The sequence below is a fragment of the Pterocles gutturalis genome, unplaced genomic scaffold, assembly GCF_000699245.1.
Source record: "Pterocles gutturalis isolate BGI_N339 unplaced genomic scaffold, ASM69924v1 scaffold8064, whole genome shotgun sequence".
NCBI lineage: Eukaryota > Metazoa > Chordata > Aves > Pterocliformes > Pteroclidae > Pterocles > Pterocles gutturalis.
The window spans coordinates 58218-75916 of NW_010128121.1; the positions used below are offsets into that span (position 1 = coordinate 58218).

The window sequence follows — 17699 nt, forward strand, 5'->3', positions numbered from 1 at the left end:
CTCAAAACTAGCATATTTGTTGAAACGTTCTTAGAGTTAAAAAATCCACATATAACTAACACCCAAACAAGACAAAAATAATCTTAAAAGTTGAGCCCACAGTCATTACAACCAACCAAAACCATCTTATGGCACGAAGTGTTAGATGACATTATCCTGTCATAATTTTGAGTGCTGTCTATAAAAATAAGCCATGCGCTGTTGGTGCTTATCTCATAGATTAACACAGCGCAGCTGACCATAAATATAGTTCTTAGTCCACTCCATCCTCAATAGCCTGAGAAAAAAAGCAAGAGGGAGAACAACAACAAAAAAGGGAGAGAGGGCTGAAGCATGCCCTAAGCTATTTTAAAAATCTGGAATCTGACAAAGAGAAGAGATGCTAAAAATGGGACCTCTGCACAAAACTGGCAGTCCCCTTCCATTTACACTCAGCAGCTCCAGCTCGTGTCTCTCTCTCTCCAGCTCAACTATTATTTCAATAGGGAGGGAAGTAATCTTGCAAGAAGCTTGCAAAAAGGGACTCTGTACATACATGAACAGTCCCAGCACATCTCAGAGGGGAAAACACAGGAATGTGAATAAAGTAACTTTTTAAAGTTATATATTACTAAGAAGTTTATGTTTCAGAAGAGAGAACAACACAGGAATCTCTCTCAGCAAAAGACTTTGTTATATACCACCAGTGTGTCTTTTCCTGTCCTTCTTGTAATAATGATTAGATCCTGTTTACCTAAGAAGGACAAAGGAAGAGTATACAAGAGCACTGGATGTTTAGCTTCTTCACAGCTAAACTTTTCCTGGCCTACTTTCCTTCCACGAGTACATGGGCGAGCAGCCCCTGCAGCGCGATGTCCCTTTGGGCACACTCTGGTCCTCAGCTGCGTCACTTTTTAGCCCAGTGCTCCCTACAAGCTCCCGGAGGATTGCACTAAGTTTGATTTCTCATCATCTTCATTTGAGCACATGTGTTCATGTGCAAAGAAAACCTGAAATCCATCTTGCAGAGCCCTTGGGTGTGCCTGTCCTCTCTCGGTCCTGGCTCTCTCACCCTTCTTTCCCACCCCATCAGCCAGTCTGAAGAAGAAAGGGACTATACTGCTGAAAAAAGACAGAAGGGCTTTGCTTTAAACCAGAGAAATAAATATATTAAGATTCCTTTCAAAATCTGTAACTCAGCTTCCTCTTGCTTGTTTTTCTCGGTTCACAGAGGTCTCTAGTGGGAATTTTACATAACAGATGTATTCTTTTTGTATTAGGAATAGACCACAAAACAGCGTTTCACACCTTAAAAGGAGCCTATCTTCTTAGGCTAACCTCACCATGGTGAAGGTACACGGTGATTCCCTGGGAGGTGAATCATACCACCAGGGAAGGTGCGACTTACTTGGAAGCATTAATAATAGAGCAAATGTCAGATATTTAACTTAAAACCATAAAGAGAACAAACAAACAAGCAAAAAAAGCCCCAGAAATCCCTCTTTACACTGCCATTGATAGTTAAACTTTACAACTACCACTTTTTCTTGAGAAAGCATGTACCTTGAGATAACTTACCTAGTACCGATGTCATTCTGAGCTGCTAATCGAAAGGTGTAACCCAAAGCTGGACAAAGCTTAGTCAACTTGCAATGCTTCTGGCTTCCAAAGTAACATTCTCTGAAACCACTGTTCCTTTTTCCCTAGAAAGAAAGCAGCCTGTAGTCAGATAGCTATGAAACAAAACCACACGGTGCTTATTTTAAAAAGAGCTGCTAAATGATATTAGAATTAGATGCTTTCATACAGGCATTGTGCAAAGAAAGCAGCGTGAGCCACTGACAGCATTGATACGTTCCCTAAAATAACACAGATCACCAGTCAGGCTGCTGTCAGATTCCTCCTCTTTTCAGATTCTCATCTTCATGAGATGTATCCCCAGCTTCTGTTATTCTGCTTGAAATGTTATCCTACTCGTTAACAAAAATGTGTGCAAGGGTGAAACTAATCTCTGAATCGACCCAGTCACAGGAGCACAGGAAAACTGCAACCAACACTTCTTGCAAGCACTACCCTCTGCACCAAAAATCCCATTAAACCCTCTCTGGTCCTTCAGAACCAAACGCTCAGTCCCACAAGAGGGCTCTCGTTCCCTGCTGGCCAGCCCACGGCCTCTCCAGAGGGACCGCTACCCCAGAGGGACCCGCTGGGTGCGACCCTCTGCTCAATGACAATACAAAGGACTCCAAAGCACACCGGAACAGAAACCTAGCAAAGCACACCCATGGGCTCAGACTGGTGCAGGGGATAAAGTTACGCACGTCTCTGCAACTACTGATTTGCCATTTTTTTGGCACCTGTCTCTACATTTTTTAATTTTTATTTTATATCTCATCAAAATTAACATCTTCCCATAGATAACGTTGTTTATTTCACCTGATATACACCAGCTTGACAGAAGACTCGATATTTCTACATTTAAGCAGACTAACAGGAAAATCATTGATACAGGTGTCCCTCACTGCGGCCAGCAGCGTCACCTGCTGCCTCCTTCAGCTCTGTCTGTCCTCCCACGCACCGTTCTTCCTCCATGCTCAGTACATCACTTAAAGATCTCAAAAATGCTCGAGTGGGACATACATTTGTCCCTGGCCCATTTTCCAGCCCCTATCAATTTCCAACTCTTCTCACTCTGATTGCAACACAAAAGGAAGAACTCCATAAAATACTTGTAGTAAGTCTCCAAAATGTGTTTATCAAGCTAGAAACGACCATGCAGACCTCCAGCACAGGACAGCAATTTGGAAGCACTGAAGGGACATTCAGCACACGGGCAAACAGCCATAGCTTTATGTTATTTATACAGTGCGATCCTACACTTGTTCTAGAACTTGCTTTTATACAAAAATCTTCTTCAAATTCACCCACCTGCTCCAGCTGTAAAATTAGTGTACGGCTCAAGTACATTGAGGGGTGGAATTGGAAGAGAATAATGAAACTTAAAGCAAAAGTCTTTTGTAAAAGAGAAAACTTTTTCAGATCTAAAATCCCCAGATATAGAGTTATATGATAAAACTCCTTTTGGACAAAATTATTAGGTCAGCATACTTCCCAGCCCAGAAACAGTATATTTAAAACCCAGACTACATAAAACCTAATTAGTAGTCCTATGTTTTAGTAAAATATCCATTTATTAGTGCAGGACTACTAAGAATAGATTTTTTTTCCCCATGCAAACTCTCTGTTACAGGTTCAGATGCATTAAATTACTTTTTCTCTAACTCTTTCACAACTTCACTATTTGTAAAGCATTTGAAAACATTTAATCTCTTTTTGTTTTCTGCTTAAGAATGTATTATTTTATCATTTTCCCATGTTTTTTCTCCAAGAGAACTAAAGAGATCAAATGCTAAGCATGTGATTAATAAATAGATACACAAGTGATGGCTGGCTGAAAGGAAAGTCATGGAAAATCCCACCTGTAGCACAATGCCTGAACTGGGAGCAGTGGACCAAGGAAACTTCAGTCTGGCAAACTGGTGGGTTAAAACTTTGCAAAGATTGCCAACCATGTGCGTTAACTTTATAACAGTACAAATTCTGATATTGTATATATTTTTCTTCTAGAACTGGTATTGTACATTCCTTAGACTTGCTCAGAGACTGACTGGTATTCAAATTACTCAGACTGGCTGGTATTTTGGATTCTATTGGCACTAACTGGAGAGGCTGGCCGATATTTCTAATTATCCTGGCATTAATAGCCTGGAAATAGTCTCTCTGCTCCTTCTCTCCCAAGATTTATGAAAGCACTAATGCTGGCATAATTATAGACAGGAACAACTGGCAGGCTGGTACTGGCTGCCACCCAAGAGTCTTGCAGCTTTCCCAGAATCCTTCTCCTGTTCTTTGTACACCCGGCATCCAAGTTTTAATCCTTTAAATAATGTTTCGTAAGTTGCTTAAAATATACTGTATCATTTCTGCAAATATTTCTAATCCACAAATTTCAGAGGGAGAGCACTGTCTGACTCCTTCACTAGCCCTGCTTTCTCCAGCCCATGTTCCCTGTTCTTCACGAGGGCAACTCCTACCGTGATGATCATCAGGGCCTGCCCAAGGAAATGAGAACAATTCAGCTCCACAAATCTGTTAGAATTTGCACAATACTATAACACAGCACATTAACACAATTTTTAAGAGTTTTGCCTGCTCTTTCAGATGTATTTCAAGTTACATACTTGCTTAAAACAGTATACTCAAGTTTATCTTGGAGACAGAGTTTATCGAAACAAGGGGTTTGAGATTTCAAACGGTTTTGTTGACTGCATTCCCTGCGGCAGACACAGTAAATAAACATGAAAGAGGGAATGGGACACTGCAGGTAGAGTGGATGCAGAAACGGAGCAGAGTCCTTCCCCAGACCCCACTTCAAAAGTCTGACCAAAAGCTGCCAGCATCACATCTGCAACCAGGAGGCAAGGTGGCAATCTGCTGCCTGCCATGCCAGCGTTAACTTCTGTGCTTGGTTCATATTGGCAATAAAAAGCAACAATCTGATGTTCAATCTGACACACAACTGCAAAGCAAACTGTCAACAAATACTACACCACACCCTCGTATCTCTGCAAAGCATTTTTTGTGCAAGCTCCTACACAAGGGACTGGATTTCCAATACATACAAACATTTAGAAGACAGAACAGGACCTATGAAACATCCCTAAAATATACACAAAAACTAATTCTATCCAAGACTCTCCTCCTGCATGTCTCTTAGGAGTGGCATAGGCACTGAACAGATCCCAAGGGTAGGAAGGTGAATGAACGCAAGTCCAGGCACGAGCATGGAGCTCTGTGTATCCGAATTCTGGTGGACCATCACTGAGATGCACGGTGCAGATTGTCGATTAGTATAAACAAGCACATCTCTGCTAGCCTCGAGAAGCTTAAAACATTGTGGCAGAAAATAATTATCTCAATTTATCTATATATATAAACTTAATTATTAACGCTCCATTACCAAATCATTTAATAGTGTGGTATTGTATCTGTTCCTCTCTTAGGCAAATTAGAATGAGATGCTTACTGGATGAGAATTAAAGCGGCTTTTGAGTTATACACAAAACAGCAACACATACTGCACAAGAGGGATGTCCTTGTCTCTGGCTCAGAACAGTCCTCCACTTTCCTGCAGAGAATGAATTGGGCACTCTTGCTATCCATATGCACAAGATAAACATTTATTTACTACCAGTTAATCACAGAATGATCAATTCACATCTAATTAGTAACAAAGGCCTGACTCTTACAGCAGTGGCATTATTCAGTGCAGTTACAGTTTATCAGTTTTGACGAATACTAGCATCAGGAGAAAGCATCACCTCCTTTACAGGGATGTTTTGTTTGGTACATTTTTAATGTTATTTTTTTCCGATTAGCCTTTTACTTACCCTGAATAATCAATCCTGAGACAAAGTCCAAATCAACTGACTAGTCCAGATTTGTAAATTCAAAGGGTTCAGGTTTGTAAAGTTCATAGAAGAAGACCCAGAATGTGGAGTTTTCCTTAATTACTATTCTTAACTGATTTTGTTGCCAGATTACAGTTGCCAATCCCAGCACCTGAGGTGTGGGCATGTCCAGATCCTACCAAATTCCAAAAATACTTGAGAAGAGGGGCTGATCCTAACTCCTCTGAAATCAATGGAAACTTTGCTAGTGTACTTCCAATTTATCTGAGTGACAATTCACTGAACTGACCTCTTACGCTGCTGTTAAAGAATGAAGATTGTTCTCCATGGTTCTTTATGCATTTTAAGCTAAAACAGTTTATTTGCAAGGCATTACAATTCAAATTCAAAGACTTATGTCAGTACTTGGAAAGAAATTACTCGCATTTTCTAAACAACGTGTAACACCAGTCACATTACAAACAACTTAATCCAAATCGGAGGGGAAAAGATGGAATAACAGGAAAAGTTTTATCAATTGACTGTTCTATTTTCCAGGGTCTGCAGGTCAGGAAAAAACCCAAAACTCAGAACTAAAGTGAAGAACAAGAAGAAGTTGGGTAGGACTGGCACGTATTAAGCAGCATATTCTCTTCATCAAAGCAGGTCAGAATACAACACATCTAATTCCAGTGAAGAAACAAATGCAACTCATTTGTCTTTCATTTAAAGCTCATCTAACGAGGTGAGAGAAAATTTTTAAGCTATATATGAGAAAGACAGCTAAACCAGAGACTGGGAGCAGTACTGCGTCTCTTCTCAGCAAGAAACAGGAAAATAGAAAAGCAACCTGCCTCAAACCCTGTTCTCCAGTCCCTGGAGCGATCCTCCAGAGCCACGGGGTCCCTGCGGTAGGTAGGTGCAGTGTGTGGGGCTTGCCAAGGAGCACTGCACCCCAGCAGAGCCCCAGCACCCAGCTGGCACCGAGCACCTGGGACTGCCTGGCTGCAGCCACAGAGAGAGGAGATGCTGCCCTCTTGCTACAATTCACAATCTCACCTAATCCCAGGGCTGTAACACATGCCCCTTCTGCTGCCATTTTACAGCAACTATTTATTTTTTACACATAGAAAACATACACTCCCGGCTGCGTTTTAGACGCTATAAACCACGCCTCTGCCCTGCGAAACCACGAGGTACCAGCTGAGATACTGCTGAGCATCTGACATGCTCCGAGATCTGAATCGCCCCAGAGAGACACAGCCCGTCACCCACTGCGTGGGAGCACGAAGGGGCTGCTGGAGCCCCTCCCTCGGTGGGAGCGGGTGGACAGCTTGAGCTGGGGACATGCCAGCGTGCCTGGGATACAGCTGCATGCACTCGCCCACCCCCTCCACCACCCCCACGTCTCCTGTGCCCCATGCCAGTTTTGTCCCTGCAGTCTGAGGCTGCAGCCTGTGCATGACAGCTTTCCAGGATCCATGTGTCGCTTCGGTGCTGCGAGGGCTTCCCGTGGCTCGCTTGCACGCTGTCCTTCCCTAGGAAGATTGCCATTTGAGGGTGTTATTCTAACTTTATCATCGGATGGATTTCTTGTTCTCCACTTGTGCGAAGCCCCCTCTGCTTTGCAGCCACAGTTTCATTTCCTTCTGATCGCTGATTTTTCCCCATGTTTATATTTTATTCTGTGCCCTGTAGTTAATGACTGTTGCTCTAGCTGAGATCTGGCAGAGTGTGCGCTGTTGCCTGGCGAGCCTTCTCCTCTTCCCTGATGTATTTATTTCTTGATTTCACCAGGACACAGTGTGGCATTGTAACAAAGTTTGTGCTTTTGCTTACGTGGAGTTTACACAACACACACAGAGCACTGCGAGTGAATTCTGTTTTGTACTTGGGTGCTGTTAACTCCGGTAGCTAACTGCACCCTACACTGGAGGCACAACTTGCAATAGCACATTAAAAAGCGAGTGGAACGGCTTTTAACAGCGTGCTGAGCTCACCACTGCAGGTAGATGAGGCTCTTGCAGATGCAGGCACACCCAGCCTTTATCTTCAGACTTTTTCTTTAATAAGCCTCAACAGCAAGTTTTAATTCAGCAACTCAAAATTGCATTTCTGTCTCAGATCAGAGGAAAAAAAATCAGAGAAGCTACAGCTGTGGCATTAACTATCTCACAACTGGACAACCACATTTCAGTGAGGAGTCATGTCAAACCATTGAAGATGGACCAAATCCATTTGTGCAGGGCCGTTACTCTTTCATCTTTGCTAGCTATCCACTGGGATCTCAGATCTCAGGATTGTTACTGAGGAAATCAGGTCATTAAAAGCGACAGACCAAGGGAATCAGGATGCCTTCTTTTTTCCTCATTGGTATGTGAGCTAGCCTACACCAAACCACTTTTGCCTTGTGAAAAACAGACATCGTAACAATTCTTTCTGAAGCTGACACTCTTGGTATACACTCAGTATTAAAGGGTTTAAAGGACAAGAGCACTGCAGAATTCTCTTACATATATCCAAAATTATAACTAGGCTCCATGTGAACAAAACTAACATCTAAAGAACTTGCGCTGTATTGTTGTTGGTCTTTCTTCTGACAAGACCTCCTGTTGCTTCCCTTCCCTTTGCAGGCTGGATTCATTCACATTTCCACTGCTCCACTGCTCTGTGCTGTTACATTCCCACAGCTCCAAGTGCCTGGAAGCCGTGCAAGAGATCACAACTGCACAGTCACACTGCCATGTAAGGTGCAATGGGATCATCCTGGCCTGTTCTTTTGGAGAAATGCCTCACACTACACTTTTTTCTTCTTCACTGACTTCGCTTTCCCCTTCCATTATGCAGAGGGGGACAGCAAGCCATTCTGAAATGATTGTTTGAGTTTGGTTCAGTGGGTTTCTCACCACGCAGACCCGCTCGCTGTGATATCGCATACAATGAATGTTTGCACAGCAAGCAGTTCCAAACATCCAACATGTAGCAGAACAACCTGGGAACATGTTACTAGTGAAATGAAGGATGACAGCTCATAACAGAATATTCCCTTTAGAATATTAGCTCTAAAAACCTCCAGAGATGTGTCTCAGACTGTACAGCTAAACACTCCTTCACACTCTTCATTTCCTGACTCATCTTTTGTTTCTTTACATGTTGCTCAAGCCTTTTCTGTCACCCAATACATATTTTTTTCCTTCAAAGATGACGTTCATTGACTCATGCTTTCTGCAGAAATATGGCTTGCACAATGGAAAGGAGGCAGAAAGGAATTAGGAGATGGAGGGAGGACTCATAACCAGAACCCACTTCCTGCAAATACTCCACATCTTTTGCTTTTGGCACTCTCCCAACAGCATGCTGCTCACTAATGATGGGTCTTTGGGACAGAGAACTTATTTCCTTTTGTGTCTGGAAGGGGACTAACTGCCACTATGTAAAGGACACCGTTATTCTGACCCTGGAGAAAGGGCTGCAAGATGACGCCTCTTCTCCTCTGAGGCAGGAACAGTGTTTTATTCTGCACTGAGACAGCATCCAGAAGGAAGAGATCACAAACAGAACTCTAAGATACATGACAAGTAATTAAATAATAAGTAATCCTAATTAACACATTAAATACACTGAGTGATAAAAAGTTATATTTCAAGAGTACAGAAGCAGAACGTTGTCTCTGCATAAAATACACTGAATGAGAAGTACTCCCCTCGCTGCCCCTTTCACCTTTCCAACTCTTCACCTAATGGCATCAGGATTTCATTCCCCTCTTTCTACTCTCCCCTGTATTTAATTATTTTTCTTTACTCAGCAAATCCCTGTAAAGTCTGAGTGCCATTTATTTATGTATTCATTTCAACTAGTTACTGCTTACCTCATCCCACTCCAGAAGGTAGCTGGTGATTTTTGAGCCGTTATCAAGGGGTGCCTATGAACAAAAATAAACAAAAGGTGATTCGGGGAATAAGAGAAAACTACTTCACCCCCAGGCAAATGACTACAGTTTAAAGTGAAACCAAAGCTTGGGGCTTGCACACAGCTTGGCAATCTCTTAAGGAATACTGAGAAGAAGCTGGACATAATGAAACACATACATTTTAAAAGTCAAGTCAGTGCATGGGGAGGGATTTGTCAGAGTACAGCAAGTTCAAGTCCCTTACTGAGAAATTACTGTCTCAGCTTTCAATTATTTCCAACTGTTATGCACACTATCAGTAAACTGTATTTTTCACTGCTTTCTTGCCCAACCCAAGCATTACCTACCTTCCATTGTAAGGTTAAGGAGCTTTTGGTCCTGTGCGAGGGCTTGGGTGGGAAGGGACACTCTGGTGCTGCGCTGTGAGTGGTGAAGCTTACTGGCTCTGAGCAGGATCCCTTCACTGAGTTGTACATTGCATATACCCTGGAAACAGCATTCAAATGGGTTATAAATTTGCTGACAGTTACAAGACGAGGCAGCACTGCCTCAGCCATAATATTCAACTACCAAAGCACCCACGATACTCTCCACTAATGATAGATTTCTCACAGACCAGCGGTTACCGTTATTCTACTTCACTTGATACAAGTATGCAAAAAAATTCACAGCAGAAAAGGAATATTCCAGTGTTTTGTGCAAATACTCCCATAGAACACTGAGTTACCATCATCATCTTTCCTTCCACCCCTATTTCCCTGCCTATTGCCAGACTTTCACACACCGCACTAATATCCTCTTCATAATACATCAGAAAGTATGAACTAGGGAGAAAATGATATAAACTTTAATGCCTGGTCTACACCTGATTCAGATGTACCATGTTGAGTTGTGGTAACTGCTGGTCTCCTTCCCACAGGTACAAGCTTCTCTTACACAGCTCTGGTGTCAACAGGTAGTGGACCTCCTGGATTAGAACTAACACAGCTCAGGAACGTCGCTCTGATACATTAAAATCTTCAAAGCAAATTTGATTTCAGGCCAATACTCAATATATTAGCACAGAGGGGGATTTACAATACCAAATGATGTGGGAAACAGAATACAATATGGTTGAGCACTTCTTCACGAGGTGCTTTTCTCGAAAAAGTAATGATGTTATTTTTTCCCTTCACTTTTTCCACAGAGGAAAATAAAAGTGTAAATTGGAAGTCTTCTACTCAAAAAGCTGTTCCAACCGTGCCCAGCTATGACCTCTGAGCTGGCTGTAGCTATTGTGTACTTCAATGCAGAGTTTAAGAAAGGGCAATTTCTAAATTTGTTCTCAGTAGATAAGAGTAATTTAATGTACAATGGCCACCTACGTAGAATCCAACCTTACGGGGGAGGTTCACAAGAGCTGCTATAAGTGCTGCTTTACTCATCACCTGTTAGCAGTCAGGAGTGAAAACAAATGCAATTAATTAATTGAGCCTGCATCTGGCAAGTGGTATGTGCGCACACCGGAAAGCAGCGTAGCTAAGCATCACACGCATGCCACCGGGGAATACAACCAGGAGAAAAATGAGCTTAACGAGCATCTTCTGCAAGTCTTTGGAACACTGAGCACAGCCATCTGAAGCTACAAAAGTCATACTACTCGAAGCAAAGCAGGCGGTAGGGTCAGAGCAAACCAAGATGCCCTGGGTGCCCAGCACAAGCAGCTTGTCTGCATGGAGCTGAAGCCCTGAGAGACGCCGCCAAGGTTAAGGTGACCCAAGGCGATCTGCTGAGTCACACTAATTTCTTTATTCAACAGATTTATTTCTTCACAGTTGTTAATACTTAACACAGCTTCAGTGAAGAAAAAAAAAATAAATGTCAGGGAAAGCAAACAGCCAGCCTTTTCATTGTCAGTTCCCTCCACTACAAATGCATGCTGCTGCTTTTTAAGACTTTTATATTTGGCTGTCGCTTCTTTTTAAACAAAACTTACTGTTAAATGTTCACAAACAGTTTATTATTTGGCAAACCTGCAGGAAGGCAGAGAAAGATGGAGGTAGGGAGAAAGAAGTCAGGCAGGAGATGGGGCAAATACCCCCAAGGCCCCTAAAAAATGGCATGAGACCTCAATGCCATGCTGCACATGGCGACCGCTCTGCTGACGGAAGCTGGCTTCAAAAGTGATGCTCAACTGCCTACAGCAGGAAGCTCAGCAGAGGTTTACAACCTTCTCCTCACTACCATCCATTTGCTGCCACGACTAGGACTACTGCCCAGCCCAGGAGCCTGGGTCTTTTACTTATTTACAAGTTACTTCTGGTCTTGTGCTTCTACTTGAGAAGTTCATTTTAGGGCTCCATTAGAAAATATCCTCAAAGAAAAAGAAGCTCTAGTATCAGAGAAAGGCAGATGCATTTTGGTGTTGAGTCTTTTTTAGAGCTCAGAAGCAAAGTGTTTGTTCTTTCAAGTTCTACAAACAGTAGCAGCCTTGATGGGAAAAAGCACGCCAAACCTAGCCCTTGTCTGGAAAAACAGAAAGAAACAATAGAATGGAGTGAAAAGAATTTTTTTTTAAAAGGATATAGAGTACAAGTGAACAGGATGTGAATTTGAAGCCTTGGTTCATAAGTGAAGTCTTTAAAAAAAACCCAACATGAGCAAGTAACAACACAAATGGTGTTAAAAACATCAGGTAGCAAAACTAAGAAGGTGTTAATAAATGTGCAAACCACACCTTTACAATCAAAGAGAATTATGCTCTAAAAATATCAAGACAGGCCAGTGTGAATCCATTTTTTTTAAATAAATGCTGAAATTACTATGGTCGGATCAGCAGATTTACTTCATGAAGCAAGCAGTGCTTATGCAAAAACTGTTCTGGAGTACTTTCAGTGCTAGCACACCTACACCACAGTAATTGGACAAATGCCATTTGCTTTAGACAAATTTTGAAGATGCTTGAGGTACCACACTTTGATACACAAGCACTTCCAGGCATGTTACACATATAGACAGTAATACAGATATGTAGATATCTTTTTTCCCCTCTTACTATAGCACTGACAGCAACATGACAGAAAATGTATTGTTCAAAAAATACTCTTCTAACTTAAAGTCCGAGACAAAATCTATGAGAAAATATCTAGAAGCCACTGAAAAAACACCTACAGAGGTGACCATAAAATTCTTGAGCTACGCTGTATAGTTCGATAAAAACTTTCACATTTACTCTAATATAATTGAAGAATTTATGTTTAAGTGACATTCATAGTCACACTAACTCACCTGACGTGATAATCGGTTGCTGGCCTAAGGTCTTTCAGGTTATATTCTAATTCTTCTCCACTGCAGGAAAAAAGACCAAAACCAACAAATCAACAAATTATGAAAAGCACTATCACACTTAGCACAGCTAGTGATTTTCCAGTGACCAGCAACTCCCTTATAGCATGATTTGAAAGAAGAAAAAAAAAATTCCACCACAGAAAAACAGTAGTAAACAACTTACAAACGATTTGTCAACACATTCATGTTTCTTGAATATTTAATAAAGTTCTGTATACATAGCAGAAAAGAAGTATCATGCCATATATATGTATATTCACACACACAGTAAACTGGCTATATGGGTTTGTTTCAATGCTATCGCTACACTTTGTTGATATTGGCATAAAGCTCATCCTGTTTTTCAACCCTCCCAGAGCTGAAAAGAGCAGAATCATTACATTACTTTTGCACTTTTTGCACATTCACTATTTCAAAATACCTTATCAACAGTGAGAGTCATTGAACTTCAGAGGAAAAAGTACAGTTTCTTGTACAACTAACTTATTTGCTTTCTCTTCCAGAACCACACTCTCTGTGAGGACCATGGCAAGGAGACATTTAATTAATGCCTTAACCCCTGGACCCAAATCTCTTCCATACCAAGAAAAGGAAAAGCACAGAGTTTCAGACCTTTTTAGTAAAAATCCAGCACATAACCTATTAATTTAAAATGTAGCCAACATAGTTAGGGCTATTCTCATTTCTTTCAGCTTGTTTGCCGCTAAATGAAGACTAGGCTCAGTCATGTATTGCCAGTTCCATGAAGTTATAGGTCAGTGCTTAATAACCAATAGCCATCTCATCTAAGCGCCTGGATTATTCATGATTTTAATTAAAATATGGGAAAAAATAAAATTCTCAATTTAGCATAAAGAAATATTTCATAAATAACTACAGAAATACAGGGAGAGATCTTAAAATCAAAGAGAACAAAATCAACCAGACTGCTGAGCTGCCAGAAATCCACCAAGACAACTTGTTTTTTTCATATAGTCCAATGCTCTGCAAAAGCAGTTTTTTCCCCTCTGACATGAGTGCACCTCCTTGCACAGACAATGTATTCAACATATTGCAGCCTTTCTTTTGCCTATAGTAATAATAATTACTGCTGCTCGTGATGGAGCGTACCACATTAAGCTAATGGCTGTACTCTGCCCAGCAGCAAGAGACAGATTACCACTCACAGCTTTAAAACAGATGCACAACATTTCATAACCAGGAGAAAATGTGCAGCCATCACACCAGCAAGCACAACAAGTACTAGAAAGTCTCCTTCCCATTTTAAGAGCTCAGCAGCACACATTAACCTAAAGAGATGCTTACACTGGCTCACAAACAACTAGTGTAAACACCAGGGAAAAAAAAAAAAAAAATCAGGAAGTGTTTCCCTGGTTAATATGCTCTTTTTATATTACCCAAGACAGTTCATGCAGACCTGCCTTCAGCATAGCAGGAGGAATACCCTAATTCACAGGACATTTTAAGCATGGAGATAGTTTGGTCTCAAGAGGTACTTCCATAAATGCTGCACCACCTGGACTCTATTTGGGAAGGATTAGCTATTTCACAACAGTCGAGGTCACATCTCAACATTTTCTATCCCCGACGTCATTGGCGGGGAAAAAGAAAGGCACAACACCATATGTACTTGATCACAGAACGAGCTCAGAGGATCACTGGAAGGAGAGACAGAGAAATCCCTCAGAATTTTTCCTGAAGAATGCTGAGAGCCAAGCATTTGGGTTTTTCTGGGGAGCCTCTATAGCCTAGTGATTGGCGTGCTCCCTCCTTTGCTCAACGCCACAAAGACACTACAAAGGGGTAAAGCCCTCAACTTTTGCTCGTTAGCTCAAAAAGGATGCTTTATCGTTCTTAATTCTGCACATCCACACAAATCTAGCCCATTAGGAAGGCAGATACCCCGCCCTGCATGCTATATACTAAAGGCTTTGACATTTAGCACGAGAGAAAAAGTAACCTTTTCATTGGGAATGGGAGAGACGGCATTGTGTGCAAGATCTGCCCTGTGCCAGGTAGGTGAAAGGGGAAGGCAGTTAGGGACCTTGTGACACGCACTCAACGTGCTCACCACAAGCTCCTGCAGCAAGAGGGGCTGACGGGACAGCGAGGGAGCAACTGCAGGGTGTTCAAATGTGCCTTTATTTCTGCGACTGATGTGCATGCCAAAACACACCCTGAAAAGCTCAGAAAATTTATTCCTAAAGAAAACACAATTTGAGAGCAACACAAGTGTAAAAATGCTGCCATTACCTGTAAATTATCTTGTATTTTCCATCCCTCCCTTTATCCGATAAGGCAACCTCGTAGGTACAGGTGTAAGGCAAACCGTTGTTGTGTCTATCTGCATTTAGAAGGCCGGTGGGAGGTGACCAGGAAAGTAAAACTGTTCTTGCTTGAATATTGGTAACCTAGAGAAGAAACATCAGTTACTCTCAATTCCAAGAAAAACACTATTCTCAGTATTTGCTTTCTGATTGCATCTTCACAATCAATTTCTTGTAAAAATGAAATTTCAGAGCTAGAGGTGAAAAGCAAAGGGACAGAAATGGTCATCAGCAACACAAACAAAAATACAGATTCCTGGCATGAACTAATCTCTAACAGATGAGGAAAGCAGAGATGTGCCCCTGTAGTGAGCTGGCTCGCCGTTGTCTGAGCGTGCAGTGAAGGATGCCTTGCACCATTCTGGAGGTACCTGCTGCCACGGCCATTGCCAGGAGACAAGGGGAACTAAGTGGAACAATGACTTTATCCTACAGATTGTTTTGTACACAATTACTTTTCTCAAGTTTTTGTTAGGGAGATTGTCTAATAAAACTCTGATGGTTTTTTCTGTCATCCTGCTCCTTCTTGTAATTTGAGACAGCAACAATTCAACTGCAAATACATTTAAAAAAACACAATTCAGTCTGCAAGGTTATGCTCGCTCAAAAGCATGAAGTCCAATCTGTCAATTAAAAATTCACAAATCAATCACTTTGTGCCCTGGGAAAAAGAGTGCCCGTACAATCTGTTGCCACCCCTGGCCACAGCTCTACACAATGCCTCAATGGCAGATGGGTGAGGATTCTCTTTTATTAAAACATGGCAAAAATACCTCAATCCCCTGCACCAAAACAACTTCATCCCTCCACCAGGGCAGCGTATTCTTCTGGAAATGCAGGTCCAAATAACTCTAGACGGCCCGAGCTGACAGAACGAGCATCACCTTTCTCACCAGGAGAGCCCGCTGGCACAGTGCTGGAGGCATCGTTCACCAGCGGCGTGTACCAAACAGCAGCTTTCCAGAGAACAGCCGCCTGTTATCAAACCAAGAAAACAGAAGGGGGGAAAAAAAAAAATCTCCCCCGCCACTGTCTCAAAAGAAAAAGAAATAAAAAACCAACAGTTGCATTGGCTATCTTGGAAAGACAGCACAACGCTTTTACACATGCCTTCTGAAAAAAGCCCAGGGAAGCCTCCAAGCCTCCATAGCCTCAAACTCTCTGCCCCAACTCTCCACTTTTTGTAATGAAAATGACTACATTTTTCTTTCTTAATTGTAGTGAAACTGTAAAGAATGGTTTTTTAGCTGGCCTCCATGAGGAAGAAACAAAGCACAAGGTTTTATATTCTTTATTCATTTCTCCTATGCATCAAATTTCACTGGTTCTATCATTTTAACAGATTTTTCCAACGCACAGAGCAGAACGTTGTTATTTCAGAAGGTGTAAGATGAATGATGCAGGTGCTTAGTTACACATTTCCTACACTTTTATTGGGACAAGTGAAACACCTTACCCAGAAATGATTTGGTAATGAAATAATAGCAATCAGCTGTCAGGGACTGCTTGTTTACAAATCCAGCTCCTGGATATCTTTATATAATGGAGAATATTTAACTTCTCACACGAAAACACATTGCTTCCAGCTGAAGAGCACTGCAACTGTTGTGTGTGACACCCATATATCAAGCAGATTCCTTCTGAGCAAGTCATAAATCTGTTTTTAACAGACTGACAAGCAGGTGACACCACAAGACGTCTCATCTTAAACTCCACGCTCTCAAAAGTTAAAGATTTTAATTTATAGCAGCACACTTAAGTCTTGCCAAAAATAAAACCTCTGTTCAACCTGACGTGAAGAACAAGTTGTAAAGCAAGAAGTTTTAAGCAGTATGAAGCTTTTTTTTTTTTTTTTTGGTAAAAAAATATGAACATGCAAATTCTTGTATGAATTTTCATGGGATTTCTTGTTCTAGTCACATTTTTCTGATGCTATGAAATCAATGTTTGCTTCAAGAACTTGGACCAGTGAAAACTGAGACTGGATTAGATAGCTTATAAGAATCGGGAATGATTCAAATAAGACTGATAAGTTAAATTTTGGAGATATATATACACATATGTGAATGAAATCGTGACAAAGATCTTTAGAGCTAAAAGTCTGTATTTTAAACAATATTTTGATTAGAAAACTGGATAGTAAGATCCAGATAGACTTTTTTTTAACATATATTACTACTATGCCAGCTCAGCCCATCAACATGCACTTTCTTTTATTATGGAAATATGCTTGCATAATTGTTTTTCATAAATTCAGACAGACTTGGAGCTGGAGGCATGATATCCTGCCAATGTTCTATTGAAATGTTTTTCTCTATGACTACTCACAAGGACACACGTATATATTCTGCGTACGGCAAAAACTCTGGCCTTTCATGAACTTTAGCAATCTGTAAAAAGTTAGGTCTTTTAGAGTTTCTTAAAATAAGAGAGTATCTTAGGGACTAACTGCTAGAAAATGCCAGACTATTATTCCGAAGTCAGTGTGCAGACATTTCCATGCAGAGGCTAAAAGTCCAAAGCCAGTTGCTCAGCGGCTCCAGCTACACCATTAACTGCTCACTGGAACAGCATTCTGAGCTGCTGTGGTGGTGTTAGGTACACGGGAACTGCTGGGGGAGGTTTAAAAATAAACACCAGAAATCATTAAATCCATTTCTTAGCTGCACTGAGTACACACAGCAAGTGTAGTAAAGCAAGTGAGGG

The 17699-nt window shown here is 41.4% G+C and overlaps 1 protein-coding gene across 1 annotated transcript in view; it reads right to left on the reverse strand.

Moving 5' to 3' along the window:
- FNDC3B (fibronectin type III domain containing 3B) overlaps positions 1-17699 on the reverse strand; it is a 160040-nt gene that overhangs the window by 48468 nt on the left and 93873 nt on the right. Inside the window, exons 7-11 of the mRNA XM_010079500.1 lie at positions 14920-15077; positions 12607-12666; positions 9687-9825; positions 9298-9351; positions 1558-1682 (exon numbers count right to left, since the gene is read on the reverse strand). Coding sequence (XP_010077802.1) covers positions 1558-1682; positions 9298-9351; positions 9687-9825; positions 12607-12666; positions 14920-15077 — 536 coding nt within the window. The remainder of the gene's footprint in view (positions 1-1557; positions 1683-9297; positions 9352-9686; positions 9826-12606; positions 12667-14919; positions 15078-17699) is intronic.